At 37.7% G+C, this 19,031-nt stretch overlaps 1 protein-coding gene across 4 annotated transcripts in view; it reads left to right on the top strand.

Annotated features, from left to right (window-relative positions):
• NPAS3 (neuronal PAS domain protein 3) overlaps positions 1 to 19,031 on the top strand; it is a 623,781-nt gene that overhangs the window by 70,751 nt on the left and 533,999 nt on the right. For 2 of the 4 annotated variants that reach the window (XM_086749857.1, XM_086749859.1), the window contains exon 2: positions 12,389 to 12,478. The exons of the other annotated variants lie outside the window; for them this stretch is intronic. In XM_086749857.1, the coding sequence (XP_086605983.1) occupies positions 12,389 to 12,478 (90 nt within the window). The remainder of the gene's footprint in view (positions 1 to 12,388; positions 12,479 to 19,031) is intronic. 4 annotated transcript variants of the gene reach the window in all.

Raw genomic sequence — 19,031 nt, 5'->3', positions numbered from 1 at the left:
GTAGGCAGCCAGAATCACCCCTCACTGAGGAGATGCTGGAGTTCTGTTCCTAAATATATCTGATAAAGTTTATGTTGTTATGGAAGAGAAGAAATGTAGCAAATACTTCAGAAGACTATTCATGCTATTTTTAAGTGGAAACACATTTTTCTTAGATTTTATCACTGGCTAATACGGAACAATTATTTTTTTTTTTTACTAACATCTGAATTTTCAAAGGAGAAAACATATTGGATGATGGGGACTTTCTTGAACTATGATGTTTTAAGGCTGTTGCAAAACTAAGCAAAACCCAATCCTTTGCTTAAAAAGAAAAAAATCAAAACAGAGGAAAAAACATTCGGCGCTTCTGGTTACTAACTATTAATGATTCAAGAAATATCAGCATTTTGAAGATTTACTTTTCGAGCATGATTTATCAGAGGATTATTGAAAGCAAAGACGAATTGAAGATAGAATAGGCATTTGCGCTTGCACCAAGAAGTCTATTGTGCTGTTAGCTAGATTACTTTAATAGCCTTTACTGCCTTTGAAATCAAGAAGCTGCATGAACTGCTGAATAAGCGCTCATTTTTCCAAAATGTTGTGGTAGGAAATAGGATATCCATGGATTTCTGTTATGAAATAAATGTCTCTTAATGGAATATTCCTCTGGCATTCTTCTCCTGAAAACAAAATGTGACTTTAGCAATTTTGGCATCATGACTGAAGTAAAACTTGGCTTTCAACATAATATAGTTTACCAAGCAGTGCTAAACCCTGCAATGATAAGTGTTCTGTCTGGATTTCACTTGTTTATGAAACTGTTTACAGTGAAATTAGTAAGAGAATATTGCGCTCTCTATACATATTAACAATACTTAACTATATAAATAATCCTTTTATTACTCCTTCAAATATTCTTTCTGGCTGGTACCAGCTTAGATTTCTCATATCTCCAGAATCTGGGAAGAGAGAGATGTGTAATAATTGTGTCTGTATAGTACAAAGAACCATAAGAGTGGTTGTGAATCACTGGTGTCAGACTAAGTAGTGTGTTACTGAAATAATATCCGTTTGTTAAGTGATATTTTGGAAGTGATATCACTTAACACTTGTTAAGTGATATGTTTGGAACGTTTTCCAGTGATCGTTATAGTGTTAGAGTTTTACCATTACTGTCACCTTTATTTGGAGAACTTAAAGTGTGTAAAACTCACTACATTTCCAAAATGTAATCATATCCTTGTAGTGTAAGGGCTCCAATATACTTAGTGATGCAGTATCACTGTCCAGTAGGAGTATTTAAAAAAACCAACCAAACAAAAAACCCCAAAACAACAAACCTCAAACCAAAAACCAACCAACAACAAAACCAAAAATTATTTTAAAAGTTCTCTTAAAATATGCTTAAATGGGCTCATAAAAATCAAATAACCAGGAATCAAAAATCAAATGAGCAGGTGGCACTGCTGGGAAGCTCGGAAGCTTTTTAACTTCGAAGTAAGTTGAAATGCTTTTTAAAAAATAAAAAATCTACAGCATTATTTTCTGAGGCTTTCAGTGCCACCAGTTGTTTTCTCTCCATTAATACGTTTAGATTGCCTTTTGTTCTCACTCATTGTTCATGAAGAGGTTTATATAAAAAAAGTCTTTCGGAATAGGTCCAAGTCGGCAATAGGTAATGAGAAGTTTGTATATTTGAGCACTAGTTACTGAGACCATTTATTCCTTAACACCAACATCATCCTTTTTGACTGCTAAATGACATCTGTGGTTTCCTGTACAACTCCAGGCTTATTTTCATTAATTTTAGACTGATCTCTTAGATGTTTGTTTTAAAAAGCCATTTAAAACATGGATAAAGTAGCATAACGGAATATATTCAGCTCAACTGAATATTAAAGAATAGGTATGTGTGCAATAGTGTAGTTTCAAGGAATAATATCCCCATTCACTTACCTGCAAACAAATACAAGTTGATATGGTTGCTTACAGTGTTGCATAAAAAACGTATTTACATACCCATAATGGAAATTGCACTTGCAGAACAGGAGGGACAATTTTTGTTACTTAGGAGTCAGTTCCTGATCAGATGTGTGTATGCGAATGGTGTGCATGCACATCTCTGCATGTGTAGTGCTACAGGCATAGGTTCAGAATTTGCGAAAACTTAGGCTCCAAGTAAGCAAAGAGAAAATAAGTAGCTCATATTTCCATGTTGCTGCTGCTATTGTTTTTTTGTAAACAGAGTTTTGGCTCAATATGATCTTTCTGTAAGAGTGTATTTTGTGAGGAATTGCCACACAGTGGTCCAATAACAGCTTTTGTCTCTCAGAAGTTCAAGATCAATAATAGGCATCTCCCATTCATAGGAATAATCAGTTTTAACAGTGAGAGATTTATAAGACTGTATATACTCAAAATGTTTTTGAAGCAGCACAATAGTACGCTAATATAAAAATGAAGTGGAGAGTATTTCTCACTTTTTTTTTCACGGAATACTCCCAAAAAGCATTTTCCAAACATTTTATTAAAATTAAGTTCCCTTCTTCAGAGGGGTTTTTTTAATTATTGTTGTGAATATGAGCAAGTAATACAGTGTGTGTTCCCTCCAATGAATCGCTGTGCAACAAGACTTGATGCTAATTCTACCTTTCCCAAAATCTGATATCAAGCAATTTATCTTCTAAATAATACTCCTGAGTACTAAACCTGAAATGTTTTGGCCTCAGCCCAAGTCAAACTTCAGGAAGCTTATTCTCAGCAGCAAATTCCCTACCTCTGTAAATTTAATTGTTATAATGAACAGAATACGTGTCAAGATATTACTCATTAATTTTCCCTGTTTACTTTTTGTACCTGAAACAGAAACATCAAAATGACAGCATGAAGCTCACATAAAGCTTTTGGAGGCAAACTTTATTTTTCTTTTGAAAGGGGAAAAAAAAACCAACAAAACAACAACTTTGAAGAGAGAGACCTGCTAAACTGGACAAATTCTGTCCCCTTGTCTGAGGGGATCCTGTCAGTGGAAATAGATGAGTAGTAACTATGTGAATCTGCCAGCGAAAAATACCATATATACTGGGGCACTGAGGACAGACTTTCAGCCTGTGAGGGCAGGTCTTACAGCATCAGTGGCTAGGCTCCCCCCTACCCCGATTCTGATATCGGGGAATGAAATCTACAGTCCTATACAGACCTCTTAGAGACTGAAGATTGCACTTAGCTCTATGGGTCTGGCTCTGCTACTGTTCCTATTCTCTGCCAGAACAATGGCAAAATGAGGGTCCAGGTATTAAAAAAGCAAACAAACAACAACAAAAAAAAAACAACAAAAAAACCCCCAAAACAAAACAACAACAACAAGAAAACCTAACAAAAAACCCCCAAAAAACCAAAACAAAACAACTTTGTTTATCCCAGTAATAATATGAGTAAAACTAACTTAAAAGCACTTTTGTCCACTTTACAATAAAACATTTACATTTTATTTGAAAATTTAAAATAATTACTTGGAATTTAAATATATGGAAGAAAAAAACGATGACTCCTATGCTTGAAAATTATGCCTTTCTAATCTGTTAGAAAATTTTTATCATATATTAATTGGAATGAGGAAAAACTAGTGTGATGTTTCTGATTGCCAGAAGTTTCTGAGAATGTCCCCCATTAGAAATTTTGGAGGAAAATTTAATACATTTACGAGCCTTCTAGAAGGAGAATAAGATACAGAAGCAGCCCACTTCTGCTTAGTTTTGTAGAGATCAGAAGAAACTGTGAAGGACTTCTGAGGCACCTTACTGAGCTAACAGGCAGCATAATGGCAAATGATTCATTGCTGACAGATGAAACACATTGGAAAAAACAATTTGGACTACTCATACACATTGCTGGGTTCTAAATTAACTATAACCTAGAGGAAATATGCCTGGATGTCACTGTAGGCAGCTCAGTGAAAGTCTCTACTTTAGTGTGCAACACTAGACATAAAAGTAAACAAAATGTTAAGCTATATTGAGGGATGGGGTAGAAAATAGTATTGAAAATGCATCTAACGATACTATAGTGTGAGCATTACCACAAATATATTGTGGTGTATATAGATCGATGGTATGACATTGCTTGAATAATGCATTCAGTTCTGATCGCTGTGAGAAAGATATAGCAAGAATAGAGCCATTCTGAAACAACAAAAAATATTTGTGTTTAACATGAAGAGGCTGAAGAGATTGGGTAAGTATCAAGAGAAATAAGATGAGAAACAAATGCCATACAAAATACTAACAGAGATATACACTGGGTCCTCCTATTTCCTGTGCTTATAATGGGAGATGCAAGTGGATATAACATAACATTAAAAGGTGACAATTTAAGAATACAAAAGTGTACCCAACCTCCCTCCCTATGCTGTGTGATTTTATTATTGAGTTTCATTACCCTCTACATCCTTGATTTACAAAATATAGAAAGATAGGATTTGACATTTGAAGTATTGAGGACATTCCCTATTTCAGTAGGGGGTGGACCAAGGGCTGAGAATTCCAAGACCTCCCTTCTGTCTGATGCTGACCTGCTCTGTGACCTTGGGCTTCACCTCACAGTCTTTCTCAGCTGCTGATGTTTTTAGTTGTAAAGGACCCAGGACAACACTTACAAAACTGTTCAGCTGCTTAACTTGTAAGCGAATGCTAAGCTTCCTACTTAGGAAGTTATGTTATGTGAGAATTAACTATCCAAGCATTTTCTGTATCTTGTCTTTTGGACAGAGGTCCCTGATGATCTGCATGTAAACGATACTAAATTTCAGAAAAGTTAAAAAAAAGTGATAGAATATGTATGTTAAGGTGGATATGGGCAACTACTAACTGGATGGACTTTCTGTAATAATCTTAACCTCAGGGCAGGTGTGTTTTCAAAGCTGTTCATACTTTATGTGCTTATGAAAGGCAGCAAAACATCAGACCCAAGTAGCATAATCAATATGGACAATTGATGCAGTTTGTGCTGCTTTATAATGTTAGTGTAGTGAGGAAAAAGAAGACAAAAGACCAAAGACAGACTGGATGTACGAGTTAGTTAATGTAATAGTCTAGTGCCCTGGAAATGGCTTTAAGTCCTTCTAGCTACATGAGATTACTATCGGTTTTGCTGAAGGAGTTTCCCCAGCAGAGGCCAACCCTGAATTTTATGATGGGAGAGAGGACTCATACATGCATGTCAGACAGAACTTTATTACTCTTCTGTTCAGGTATCCTGTTGCACACTGCTGTAAGGATTTGGGATACACATGTAGGACTCTGGTTTAGGCAGCAAGCAAACATGCACATGGACCATAAGAGACACTTATTTCTAGAAACAAAGGTCCATATTTATGGTATTCTATCATACATTTCAGTGGTGCCTCTGAGGTGGTGCCTGTTTTTTTTCCTTTTTTTTTTTTTTTTTTTTTTTTTTTTCTCTCCTACACTAATGTTCCTCAAATCTTGACCTGATCCTGTTTAGAGGATATTGTAACACTTCTGCATACTGCTTGGAAATCTGATGGTACACATTCAAGTATTTGCTTTTGGTTTGGTTTTTTTTTTATTATTTTATTTTTATTCTCCTAACTGGTGAACAGAGCAGGGATAGAAATGAGTGATGATTCTAGTGGCGGTCTGACTGCTCCAGCCACTTCCTTCAGAGGATGTCAGGGATACCCAAAGAGTCAGGCTGAAGGCCCAGGTAGATCATCCTTTCTTTGTCTGTCAGCATTGGTTGAATCAACATAATAATTGTGTATGTTCCTGTTTGGTTTATTATTATTCAAGCTTTTGTCACATGGTAGGATGGAATCTTGTATCAGATCCTATGTTTTCACTTTAAAATACTTAATTTTATAAAAGAAATTAGGCTGAATATTAGGAAACACTTCTTTACTGAAAGAGTGATCAGGCACTGGAACAGGCTGCCCAAGGAAGTGATGGACTCACCATCCCTGGAGGTGTTCAAAGAATGCATAGACGTGGCACTTCAGGACATGGTTCAGTAGGCATGGTGGTGTTGGGTTGATGGTCGAACTTGATGATTTTGGAGGTCTCTTCTGACCGTAAGATTCTACGAATATAACTACTCCATTAAGGTTACTCACCTTGATCTCTGACAAAAATTATTTGGGAATTCTTAGAAGACAGGAACAAAGTTAAAGAAAAGAAAGGTAGATCTTGCACAATTTCTGGCTTATTTTCAATTATTTAATGGGAAAAATATTTAAATGTCTGGAAATTAAATCACCAGATCTAACTGTAAGCACCAGATCTGAACCTTACCACAGTTATGCAGCTAAAATGAGGCAGGGGAAAAAAAAAATGATTATAGCCTACCAAGTCTTCCAAAAAATGCTGAAGAACCCAGCAGAACCTTCAGATTGCCATCTTGAGTAAGAATGGTCAGCTAACTCCTGTCCATGGAGCCTACAGTTACATCACTTGGTTTTCCCTGTTTTCTATGTTGCATTCAGTGAGCTCTCATTCATACCAGGACAGCAGGGGAGCCTGAGACCCAGTTTTGTCTTAGACCAACAACATACATATAATGCTGAGTATAGTTTGATCTACAGCTATTCTTCTGGTTCATCTGAATATGAAGTGTGGAAAAAAAAAAGAAAAATCAAAATAAATTAATAACCACCCCAAATTATCTCCATGCTCTTTTAAGAGGAAGAAGGAAGCAGCCCCTCAAGCTCAGCTCTGACTTGCCTTGCTAGAGTCTGCTGACATCAATACATTGCGTTGACTTTCTATAAACTCTTTCATGAAATCCCTTTGTTAAATTGCTTAATGAAATAACAAGTTCTCTTTGAATGTTTGAAAGCCACAGACCAAGCAATACAAAACCCATTAATGCTGGGACAGTCTTATTTGCCCATCCGCTCCAGATAGATATATTAGCTATGATCTCCATCTTCTGTAGGGAACTGTGACTTTTTTTAAAAACTAAAGTATTGATAAATGTTAAGATTGGATGGTGAAGATTGGATATGTATAAACAGAGTTAATCTTAAAGAAAGTCATCTTGAAATTTGTATAACATATTATTGCACCTTAAGGTTGTATTTTTTTTTTCTGAAGAAAGAAACCAGATCTCCACAGAAAACATTATTACTTAGAGTTCTCCCTCCTGGCAAGATGTATATAGGGTAGTAATTTTGACTTTGTATCTATATTTAGAAAGAACCGTAATTCTAGGAACTGTCCTAATTCTGTGCACGACATGCTAGTCAAGGTACTATCTGGTATTTTTGACTGCCAGAAAAAAAGAGTATTTTTCTAAGAGCCTTACTGTACCAATTCACATAGGACATACTGGAATTATAGAGTCTCTACCTATATTTCAGCCTTAACTCAGAATTTTCTTGCTTTCCAAGGTTGTTAGCTATTTGCATTGCTTCACTTAAGATTTTTTTTTTTCAATAGTTTAATATCTTACTTATCGGAGAAAAGCAGGATCCAGTTAGTTAAGGTTTCAGTTGTACGTGGAATGCGACTTCCTAAGCTTGTCATGCATCAAACTGTTATGGCTGGCAATTGTTTAAAAAAATTCATTTTGTTATGAACTAGCCTGTTTTCAACTGGGCTGTTCAGAGATGGATTGCTTTCTGGAGTTTTTGACAGGTGTAATTGTTGAGGCGTCATCTGTTCTTGTTTGCACAAAATACATTTTAGCCAACTGTAGGACTTGCCCGCTAATCTTTCTCACATCATTCCATTCTTTGCTTGCCACTAGACAAATCCCCTGTTATTTGACCAGATGGTGGAAAATCCATTCTCATGATAAGTTGCTTCTAGTTTGCATTTAGATTACCTGCAAAAATGGAACAATTTACTACTCTGCCTCTAACCATCTCTTTCCTCCTTTTTTGCCTTAGTTTGACTTCTTGTAACTAATTATTTAAATTCTGCCCTGTGAGTTAAAATTAGTCATAGCTTACATGTTCCACATGTATGTAAATGCACTTAAGTTCCACCTCAAGTTGTATGATGAATCCATCTCCAGTTTAGTGACACATAAAGGTAGGGAGAGGAGCTGTCTGATGTGCAAACACAGCTGCTTATAATCAATCCTTTCGCATATGAGGTGATACTTTTGAACTTTTTAGGGAAAGTATGCAACCTCTAGAATCAAGGTCAGGTGTGAGAGTGCTGCCCAGCATCATCTTAAAGCACACACACCAAGGGACAGAGGATACAAGCGTCAGGTGGGGTACCATGCTTCATGTGGTGTTTGTAGGCATTTGGTCTGCTATGTTTCTAGGTTCTTTGGAAAATAACCTTCTGTACTATAAAGTTAGATAGTTACAACCTTAAACTCATTTTTACCTTTGTTATCACAAAGTGGCAACTCTTACTCTGAAAGCTTATGTGAGAATAGGTGCGTTTGTTTCTCAAACCAGTCAAAATTCAGCTAAAATTGGGGTGAGCTAACCACTGCAAATTGATCAGACTCAAATACTCTTCAGTGCTCTAATTTTTAATACAGAGCAAAATACGAGAAATCAATTTCAAAGCATAAAATAGAACAAGAATATACAGTACCCAGAGTAAATAGCCAATATACAGTTTTATCTTGAGCTAAATCAATTTTGTATGTGGAACCTGAGAGATATACTCTGTCTGCTGACATAATGTGCTAAAAACAAGTTAGCAAAATTAATTCAGTGAGGATTATCTAAAATTTTTTTTTTTTTTTAGGGGTGGGGGAACCAACCAAGATTGATTGTCTTGGTAAACTCCCTTTTTTTTAGATCCTCATCAGTAATTCTTGGTATTTGTTTTTGTTTTGGGGGTTTGTTGTTGGGAGTTTGTTGGTTGGTTGTTTTGGTTTGTTGTTTTTTTTTTTTTTTTTTTTCCCCAGTAAGGAATGCTGAATAAGCTGTTCTGTGAGGTAGTCTTAATTTCTGACCTATTTCTGACCTGCAGCCTCATAGCTGTCAGACAACAATTAATTGTAAATGTGAATCTATTAAATAACAGCTAAAGTACATAGGGCGTAGGACAAGAGGGCAAACGGGTATGATGGTGTTAGGCAGCTTCTAAATATGTGAAATACAAACATAGTCTTTATTCAACATAAAAGTCCATTTATGGAAATACACTTACCATGCTAAAATGAACCTTAACTATAAGAGACAAACATCATACATGAAAATATAGGATTTTTTTTTTTTTCCTCTAGGTGGTAGCTGCATAGTTTAAAAACGTGGTATGCACTTCAAAATGTATTCCATAGTGTCTCAGGACTGTTTGCGTTTTCAGATTCAGCACAATAGGCCCCATTCTGTGCTAATTTAGATGCCATGCAATCTCAATGAAGTCAGTGGGATTTTAGGAGGTTTACATTGATGTCTTACTTGGTTCAGTGTTTTGGGATATGATTGATGTTTTTTTATTATTATTATTGCTTCTGTTGCAGCAGAGGGGGGACGGGGTAGAGTAAAATAACTCTTTAAACAAAATTGTTAGTGAGCATTGGATAAGGGCTGGGTCCAAAAAAGGTCATAGGAACTTGGTTCCTGAAGTAGAATCCAGCCCTACACAGTTGAAAGGAAGACATATTTCATTCAGACTAGGATCCCAGCAACTGTTAAGTTGTGCACAGAGCCTCATATATTGCTTAGTTTAAAAACAAAGTACAACAACAAAAACATTCTCCTCCTCCCCCCCCCCCCCCCACCCCCGCCCTCCCCCCCCCCCCCCCGCAAAGAAAAAAAAAAATTAGTATTCTAATCTCTTCTCCATCTTTGGTTGTGGCACGTAATTCTGGCTAGATGTAAAGTAGGGTTATGATTCACAGTCCGAAACTCTGATCTGGTCTTGAATCACAGAATGAATGAGGTTGGAAGGGACCTTTTGTCCAGCCCCTCTGGGCTGGAGAGGCAGGGTTACCTGGAGCAGATTGCCCAGGACTATGTCCAGGTGGATTTTGACTCCATGAGTGGAGACTCTACAGCCTTTCTGGGCAACCTGTTCTGGTCCTCCTTCACCCTTGCAGTAGTATTTGCTGATGTTGGAACCTCCTGTGTTTCGGTTTGTACGTCATCCATTTGAAAAAAGAGCAAGGACTGCCCTTGTCATAAAAACTAAGATGAACAAACAGAAGCTAGCTCACACTACGCTCATCTGGTGCAGTGAATACTTATTTAGGACCCGTTTCATCACAAGGGTATTCAAACCCACATCTTCCACTTCCCAGAAAGCCACAACTACTTCAGAATAAAGGTTTTCTGGAGTGAGCTGTATTCTACTCCACTTGTTTAACTACTCAAGTAATAGCAATAATCAGTATTACTATTCAGGGTTCATTTGTCCAGAGACGCAGTGGAAGAAAGAGCATAATTCTGAAGCCTTGTGATGAGAGCACTCATCTGGGAAGGATTCTGATAGTTTCTGCAAGGGCTGCTTATGCATTTTTGAATTACTCTTAATGTAACATGCTCTCAATGGCTCCCTTTTTTCATCCAATGAATTCTGATTTTTTTTTTATTTTTTATTTATTTTTTTTTTTTAATATAGTACCACTGTTTTAGCAGGAGGAGTTAGCATGTCCCTCACTTTAAAATAGTTGTTACCAAGGAGTCTGTGGTAGTCTTTGGAGCTGTGGAAGATGTATGTTTGAACCTCCTCTGTCTGAAAGGCAGAGAAAACCTAGTCCTCTCTGGTCTTTGGAGCCATGTAAAACCAGGCATCTTTTCTAATCTTGTTTCGAAAAACAAGGGAGGGAGTTAAAGTTGGAGCATGGGTCAGCCAATGTGACAGTGCACTGAAGATTTTGAGGCTTGAGTTCACTTTAGTGTAGGCATTTCTAGGTAGGTGACCCGCAGTGGAGCTTTTGTGTCTCTCTGGCACAAACAACACGCAAGAAACTCTCCTCTTCTGGATTTATTTTTTACTAGCTTGCATGGTTCCCTGCAGATAGCACTTGTGTTGCAAATCCCATTTTAAGATACTTGACTTTCATCATACACTGTGTGTGGTGCTTAGGCAATTGAAAGGCCCTAGATATCACAATGAAGTCTCTCTGGCGATGCCTTAATTGTTGAATGCAGGAATATCCTTCCTTCATCACATGTCTGTCTCCTTCCTCCTGCACGTGGGTTCCTATGGACCAAAAACAGTGCTGAGGCATGCTCAAACCAAGTTTCCAATTTAAATGAGCAAGGGACTGGGGCTGTTAAGACATTAAATGGTGTGTGTTTGCAACTCGGTGTGGGTGCACTCTTATTGAGGAAAGCCCTCAGTTTCCCCAGTAGAGAACTTCCCATCCTTATGTAAAGCTTGTTGCTGGATAATGTGCTAATTGTTTTTTCTCAAATCTCCAGTCTCAAATTACTGCTTAAACAAATATATGATTTTAAAAAACAAGGCTAGTTTAGAGTTATATAAATGCAATACTGTAAAAATAATAATAATAATAAATAGAAGTCTGTCTTGATAAGAATATTTATTTAAAAAAAATCACAGTTTAAAATTCTACATTTGAAAAATGTATAAAATTTCTCAAATAATTTATACTTACTCTAGTGAACTACCATTATACTAAAAGGGAAAAAGGTATTAATTTGTAGAGGATACAAAGTGATCTAAAATGTGTTTTTAGTCTAGAGAAGAGGGAGGGAAAAAAAAAAAGAAAATTGGTGGGTACTGTTTAGTGTGCAATTCCAAAGTATATTTTTAAAACAACATTGAATTTTTATAGCCAAATTATATTTTCTGCTAACAGGGAGTTGGGGAGGGATGAATAATAGAATGATTGACAAATCTTTTAGGGCCTGATTTTACAAGATGCTGCGCACCTCCTGATTGCTGCCAATCACTTTCATTTTCTTTCAGTCGATCCAAGAACATATGGCATTATTCAGATGGTGCTGAGCACCTTCAATCACAGTCCTCATAATGCCGCAACGTCCTCATTCTGTGCAAATGTGAGAATTGCTGTTGACATTTTAAATTGGAGGGTTATTTGGTCTTTGTCTGGACAAACTCCCAGCTGATAAAAATGGATGTTCTGCCTGAGGAAGGATTGCAACAGTAAACAATAAATAATCAATTTTATAAGCACTATTATATATACACAAACTATGTCAAGTATCACTTTGGTTCATGAAATTCCTCACCTCTTTCTCTTTTATTTGATGGGAAAAAAAAAATTACCGTTCTTGTGGAGAACTGAAGTTTAGTTTACTCTCGGTGCAAATTTTGAAACTCTGGATGTTACATGCACAAAGTAGTTGATTTAAAGACATCAGAAAGGTGTTTAAATTAAAATAAGATTAAAAAAAAATCAATTTCAACATACTGATTTGTCCTGCATTACAGTTACCTGTAGAGAACCTCTAGTCATGTCTCTGTTTTTGATGCCTCTACAGAATAACTGTCCAGCATCCTCTGCCCAACCAATCAGAATGTAGGAAAATCTACCGATATGACGGAATCTACTGTGAATCTACCTACCAGAAGTATGTTGAAATCTGTGTGAGTCTTGCCTCTAGCTCGTGCATTTAGTGCTCGTGCTCTCCTGCTGTTCAGAAAGTACACGTGTGTTGAAACCATACTCTTCTACTTTCATACAAAACCTCTACAGTAGGGACAGAAATATGTTGTTTAATTTTTTGGGATTGTGCTCCAAAAGCTAAAAAGCAAATGAAAACCCCTATGACTTTACTCAGTCTCTTAGATATTCTTCTGTACAGTGCAATAAACAAGAATGTATACACTAGAAATTCTAGGCAAAATGTATTGCACAGGTGCTTCACATCTTAGGGATTTGAAAGGTGTGTTATGTATAAATTAGCTGTCACTTTTTTCAGTCGTGTAATGGAATGATGAGTTGTAATTTGCATAATCCTTTAAGAAGTCAAATTATACTGTCATGTAGCAGACTTAACATGCTAGCTAGGATTTCATAGCTTTGCAGCTAATTAGTATGTACCTTACAGGACAGTTAAATTGAAGTTGAGTCCTCTTGCTTTGCAGTCATTTGCCTTTGTCCGTTGCCCTAACAGAGCTCACTTTTGTGCATAACTCAAGATCCTTACTAGTGCTTCTGACAAAAGTGCTATTGCTGTGAGCAGGCAAATGCAACGTACTTGACTTCTGTTACTTTTGCAATCAGTAAAGTTTCTATTTTACTGTGGTAAGGATTTAATAGTCTATTCCTACATAGAATTGAAAAGTATATATTTGACACGTATTATATTGTAGGTGATTTTGTATTAATGTATTGCAAATGCATTATGAATCTTCTGTTATCTCGCTGGATTTTGAAACTGCTTTCTGTTACTTACTGTTGACTTTCACGCTCCAACTATATTCTTGTTTTTGCATCCCAGTGTGTTATCATTATCGTCTTGTGTATAACAGGTTTCATTTTCCAAAAACCCCTTAACTTCTAAAAATCAATTATACTCTGCATTGAAACAAAAAGTTTCTTTGGCAATGCAGTCATACTTATTATATATATATTTTTTTTTTTTTATTTTCTCATCCTCTCTTTTTATTCCATAACCTGCTACTTGTTTCCTGAATCTTTTATTTTAGTAATAGGTGCAACCACATCAGTAAAAGCTGTTACTTCAATGTAAATGAAGAGTATTATTTTGTTTTACAGAAGTGAGAGGGAAAGAGAAATCTAGATTTATCAATATAATTACAGCATCAATGTAACTTGGTGAGCCAAAATGAAAATCTGACTTTTTGCTTGCCTTTTTTTGTGAATGGCTACTTTTGGTGTGACATATGATTTATTAATGATTTTATACTGTCTTATAATTACTTCTTACACTTAATTTTTGATGGTTTTCCCTTCTCTCTCTAAATAATGGCGATGTCCAGGATAACTGAAGGCAGTCTAGATCTAGTTGTGGTTTTAAATGTCACTATAGAACTGAACTTCAGTGGGTTTACTTTTCTTGTAACTTCAGTTCAGTAAGCGTAAAAATGGTATTCATTTATTTAAATGTAAGAAGCAGGTTTGTTGTGCACTACTTAATATAAGTTTTTAGAACAACCTCAAGATTTTGAAACTTTGTGGAAATAAGAAAACTTGGCACAGTTTGTCATGAATGTTAAATAGCTGTGATGGCTTAACTCTAAACACTGCAAAATAGTTGATTATTGTAATTTTTTTTAATTAGGTAGATTTTTATAGTCAGTGTAGTGAAAAACAACTAGCTGTGCTGACCACAGAATAGAATAGTAGATGCTAACTTACAAGCTCACTTACAATTGCAAATAGGCATTGGCTAAATAGCTTTAAAAAAAAAAAAAAAGACAAAATGCAAAAATCAAACTGGTGGTGAAAGTGTTGGTTTTGACATATCTGAAATGTGAATTTTGAAGTGTTGTAGCCCAGTTCACCTCACTTGTAGAAAAGCACGGATTATTTTGGAAAACTAACGGGTAGGTCTTTCTACAGACAATATAGAGTACTTTTTGATTAGTGAAATTTTCTCTTGGTACTTCTTCCTGGTTTTGATACTTTCCCCACAGTAATTTATTTCCAATAGTATAGTAACAGAAGTTGCTAACGACTTCTCAGTAATTAAGACCCCAAAAAATCAAGCTATTTTCATGACACTCTTAAAGCTCATACTTTTAGTGCTACAAGACGTGAATGTTTTGCACTAGATGTTCATGTGCATCTCTTATGCAGGCCCCACCTCTCCCCTGATTAGGTCGGGGAAGGGAGAGTGGATGTAAAAAGGCTGCTGGTGGTCAACAAAAAGGGCTGTGTGACCCTCTTTTTCCTGTAGGATTATTTCTGGGCTGGACACAAACCAGCAAACTACTTTATTCTGAAAGTTAAAGGAGTTTTAAGGACTAGCTATACACAGTAGGACAGGATGCAAAATTGTGGATTTGGGAACTTGATTGTCTTTTCTCCAACCTATTTTAAAATTAAAAGAAATATCGTGCAGAAAGCCTACTCTGGATTTATGCTTAACCATGTACTTACTAAAGGTATCTTGTGTAAAGCTACTTAGCAGTTGAAATTGAGATACACTGATCCTTTTTGTAAAAATTTGAAAGGCTCATACAATGACCTTCTTTCTGAAAAGTATTTTTAGAGAACATTTGCGGACATAACCTTTTTAGTCAAAACTTCATGGTAATACACACTAGGAATAACAGTTTGTAAGAATTCTTAAAGGTGCAGACCAGTAACTGTATTATAGTACTATTTAAAAAAAAAAAAAACAAACCTGCAAAAAGCATTCTACAACACAAATTCCTGAGGAGCTGGACTAGTGATTGCATTAGCTAATATAAATAAAATAGGCAAAATAGTAATATTTTAATATAGGTCTCTCTAGGCTATTTATGGTCCTCTTGCAATTTAGTCTCATAACTGCAGCTAGATATCCTTGGAACAGAGTGGAACATACAGTTTGAAAAACTGTTGGCAAAAAAACCAATTTTTTTTTTTTCCCATTGTCCGCCACTTTGGTTGCCATGGGTCTGTGTTTAGGTGGCTGAGCATGTAAACATGCTTTTTAAAAGGCTCTAAGTAAGCTTGAAAATAATTACAAATTGTTTCTGTGTTCACTAGCAGTGGAGACTAACACATCAAGGATTCTTAAAAGATTTTACCATTGTGTTTTTTGAAGTAGATGACCTGTCTCAAGCTACGTGAGGTAAAACTGGAGACTTGGCAGTTATTGGCCTGGAATATGGCTGTCCATCAACTCCTGAATATTTCCCCTTTTCTTTTCCAGTCCTCACGGCTGTAGCCAGGAATGTCCAGGCTCTTCTTTTGTTATGTCAAACAAAATTGACAACAAAAATAAGTATTTCTTGTTCAGTTCTAGCTACTTCACTGTAATCAAACTACCAAGGTTTTTCCCTCTTGCCCAGGTTGCCTTTCTTCTGTTTGCTCAGACACCTATAGTTTGCACTCTTGTTCACCTTTATGGAGTGTCAAAGAGCGAACAAAGCCTGGGTAGATGATCTCCTGAGATAGCCCAAGAGGAGCACAGTTCCCTGCCCATGCTCTGGTTTTATTTGTTGCTAAATTACAAGGAGTAATGGTGTGTCAAGAACAGGGTTTTCTTGCTTGTCTGTAAGGAGTCTCTGTTGTGTACAAGCAGAGAATATATCAGTGAGTTCTTGTTTTGTTTTTGTTTTCTGTTTTCTCAGCCTGGAAGTTATTCCATTCATAAAGTGGCCCTTCAGAGTATCAGCTGGGTTGTGAGGGGAAACTCTGTTTGGTGGCTGTCATGTGCTATCTCCAAAGCAAGGGTGGAAGAATAAGCTCTTCCTCACTTCTTCCTGTCCATATTAAGCAGACTTAAAAGTCATGTCTCTTTTCAGGAATAGAGAGAATAGAGAAGAGTTCTACAGTAAGGTATTTCTTCTGAAATGGAGTAAATATGTAAGGGAAACACCTTGCTCATTGAAATCCCAGAAATACAGCCATGGTCTTATTAGCTCTTTTTCCTTCACTTCTCTGCAAGTTGGTGAAATGAGCACAGAACAGAAGGCTTATTGATTTCAGTCTAAGAAGTGGAGCAATTTGTCCTGGAAGGTGTAGCTTAGTCATATACACAGAATCATAGGATAATTTACTTTGGAAAAAGACCTTTAAGATCCTAGAGTCCAACCATTAACCTAACACTGCCAAGTCTACCACTAAACCACAGCCCCGAGCACCACATTGACACTTAAATACCTCCAGGGTTGGTGACTTCACCACTTCCTTGGGCAGCCTGTTCCAATGCTTGACAACCCTTTCAGTGGAGAAACTTTTCCTAATATCCCATCTAAACCTCACCTGCTGCAACTTAAGGCTGTTTCCTCTTGTCCTATAGCTTGTTACTGAGGAGAAGAGACCAACACCAGCCTCCCTACAACCTCTTTTCAGGTAGCTGTAGAGAGAGTTAAGGTCTCCCCTCAGCCTCCTTTTCTCTAGGCTAAACAGCCCCAGTTCCCTCAGCTGTTCCTCACAGGACTTGTTCTCCAGACCCTTCACCAGCTTTGTTGCTTGTCTTTGGACATGCTCCAGTGCCTCAGTGTCTTTTAGTGAGGGGCCCAAAACTGCACACAGTATTCAAGGTGTGGCTTCACCAGTGCTGAGTACAGGGGCACGATCACCTCCCTACTCCTGCTGGCCACACCATTTCTGATACAAGCCAGGATGCTATTTACCTTCCTGACCACCTGGGCACACTGCTGGCTCATGTTCAGCTAGCTGTCAGCCAGCATCCCCAGGTCCTTTTTGGTTGAGCAGCTTTCCAGCCACTGATCTGTAAGCCTGTAGTGTTGTATGGAGTTGTTGTGACTGAAGTGCAGGACCCAGCACTTGGCCTTGCTGGAATTCATACAGTTGGCCTCAGCCCATCAATTCAGCCTGTCCAGATCTGTCTGTAGTGCTTTTCTATCATCAGTCAGATCAACACTCTCACCCAACTTGGTGTCATCTGCAAACTTACTGAGGGTGCGCTCAATCCCCTCGTCCAGATCATTGGTAAAGGTGTTAAACACAACAGGCCCCAATACTGAGCCCTGGGGAACACCACTTGTAACCAGCTGCCAACTGAATTTAACTCCTTTTCACCACAACTCTCTGGGCTTGGCCATCCAGCCTTTTTTTTTTTTTTTTTTTTTACCTAGCAAAGTGTATACTCATCCAAGTAACGAACAGCCAGTTTCTCCAGCAGAATGCTGTGGGAAACGATGTCAAATGCTTTACTGAAGTCCAGGTAAACAACAACTACAGCCTTTCCCTCGTCCACTAAGCAGGTCATCTTGCCATGGAAAGAGATCAAGTGAGTCAAGCAGGACCTGCCTTTCACAAACACATGCTAACTGGGCCTGATCATCCAGTTATCCTGTACGTGCTGTGTGATGGCACTCAAGATGATCTTCTTCATAACCTTCCTTAGCACTGAGGTCAGATTGACAGGTATGTAGTTCCCTGGATCCTCCTTCTGGCCCTTGTTGTAGATGGGAGTCACATTTGATAACCTCCACTCAGCTGGGACCTCCCTGGTTAGCCAAACTGCTGGTAAATGCTGGAACGTGCCTGGCACTTCCACCAGCTCCCTCTGTACCCTCAGGTGGATGTCATCCGGGCTCATAGACTTGTGTGTGTCTACATGGTGTAGCAGGTCGCTAGCCATTTCCCTTTAGATTAGGGGGGCTTCCTTCTGCTCCTCCTCCCTGTCTTCTGGCTCAGGAGAACAACTGGTATTACTATTAAAGACTGGGGCAAAGAAGTCATTTAAGTACCTCAGGCTCTTCCTTATTGTCTGTCATTGTGTTTTTGCCCGCATCCAATAAAGGACAAACATTCTCCTTAGCCCTCCTTTTGTTGCTAATGTATTTATAGAAGCTTTCTTTATTGTCTTTTACAGCAGTAGCCAAATTAAGTTCTAAGTGGGCTTTGGCCCTTCTAATTTTCTCCTGCATAACTTCACAACATCCTTGTAGTCCTGCTGAGTTGCCTTAGTTCCAAAGGTCATAAACTCTTCCCACCCCTGCCGACAAGTTCCAGATGCTGGTCTTTTTCCCCACCCCAGCTCATCTTTCGGCACATGGGAACAGCCTACTTCTTCACCTTTAAGTGTTCCTTTTTGAAGCATATCCAGCCTTTCTGGACTCCTTTGCTCTTCAGGACTGCCTCCCAAGGGACTCTGTCAACCAGTCTCCTAAACAGGTCAAAGTCTGCCCTCCAGAAGTCTAAGGTGGCAGTTTTGCTGATGCCCCTGCTTGCTTCTCCGAAAATCAAAAACTGTAGTTTCATAATTGCTGTGCCCAAGATGACCTCCAGCCATCACGTCACTTAAAAGTCCTTCTCTATTTGCAAACAACAGATCTAGTGGGGGCTTAACCTGAACCTGTACATTCTCAATGTATCCAAACTTAACAGACCAAAATAAGGAGCGCATATGTTGACTCAAACCCATAAATATTTGTACAACCGAGAAAAGGAGGCACAAGGCTAAACCATTCCAGCCCCTAAGGCTTAAGTTAAGATTTGTTTATTTATCAAATGGATAAAACAAAATGAGA

This window comes from Chlamydotis macqueenii, chromosome 5, assembly GCF_036417535.1.
Source record: "Chlamydotis macqueenii isolate bChlMac1 chromosome 5, bChlMac1.mat, whole genome shotgun sequence".
Classification (NCBI taxonomy): Eukaryota; Metazoa; Chordata; class Aves; order Otidiformes; family Otididae; genus Chlamydotis; species Chlamydotis macqueenii.
This window is presented reverse-complemented; position numbering and strand designations above follow the sequence as displayed.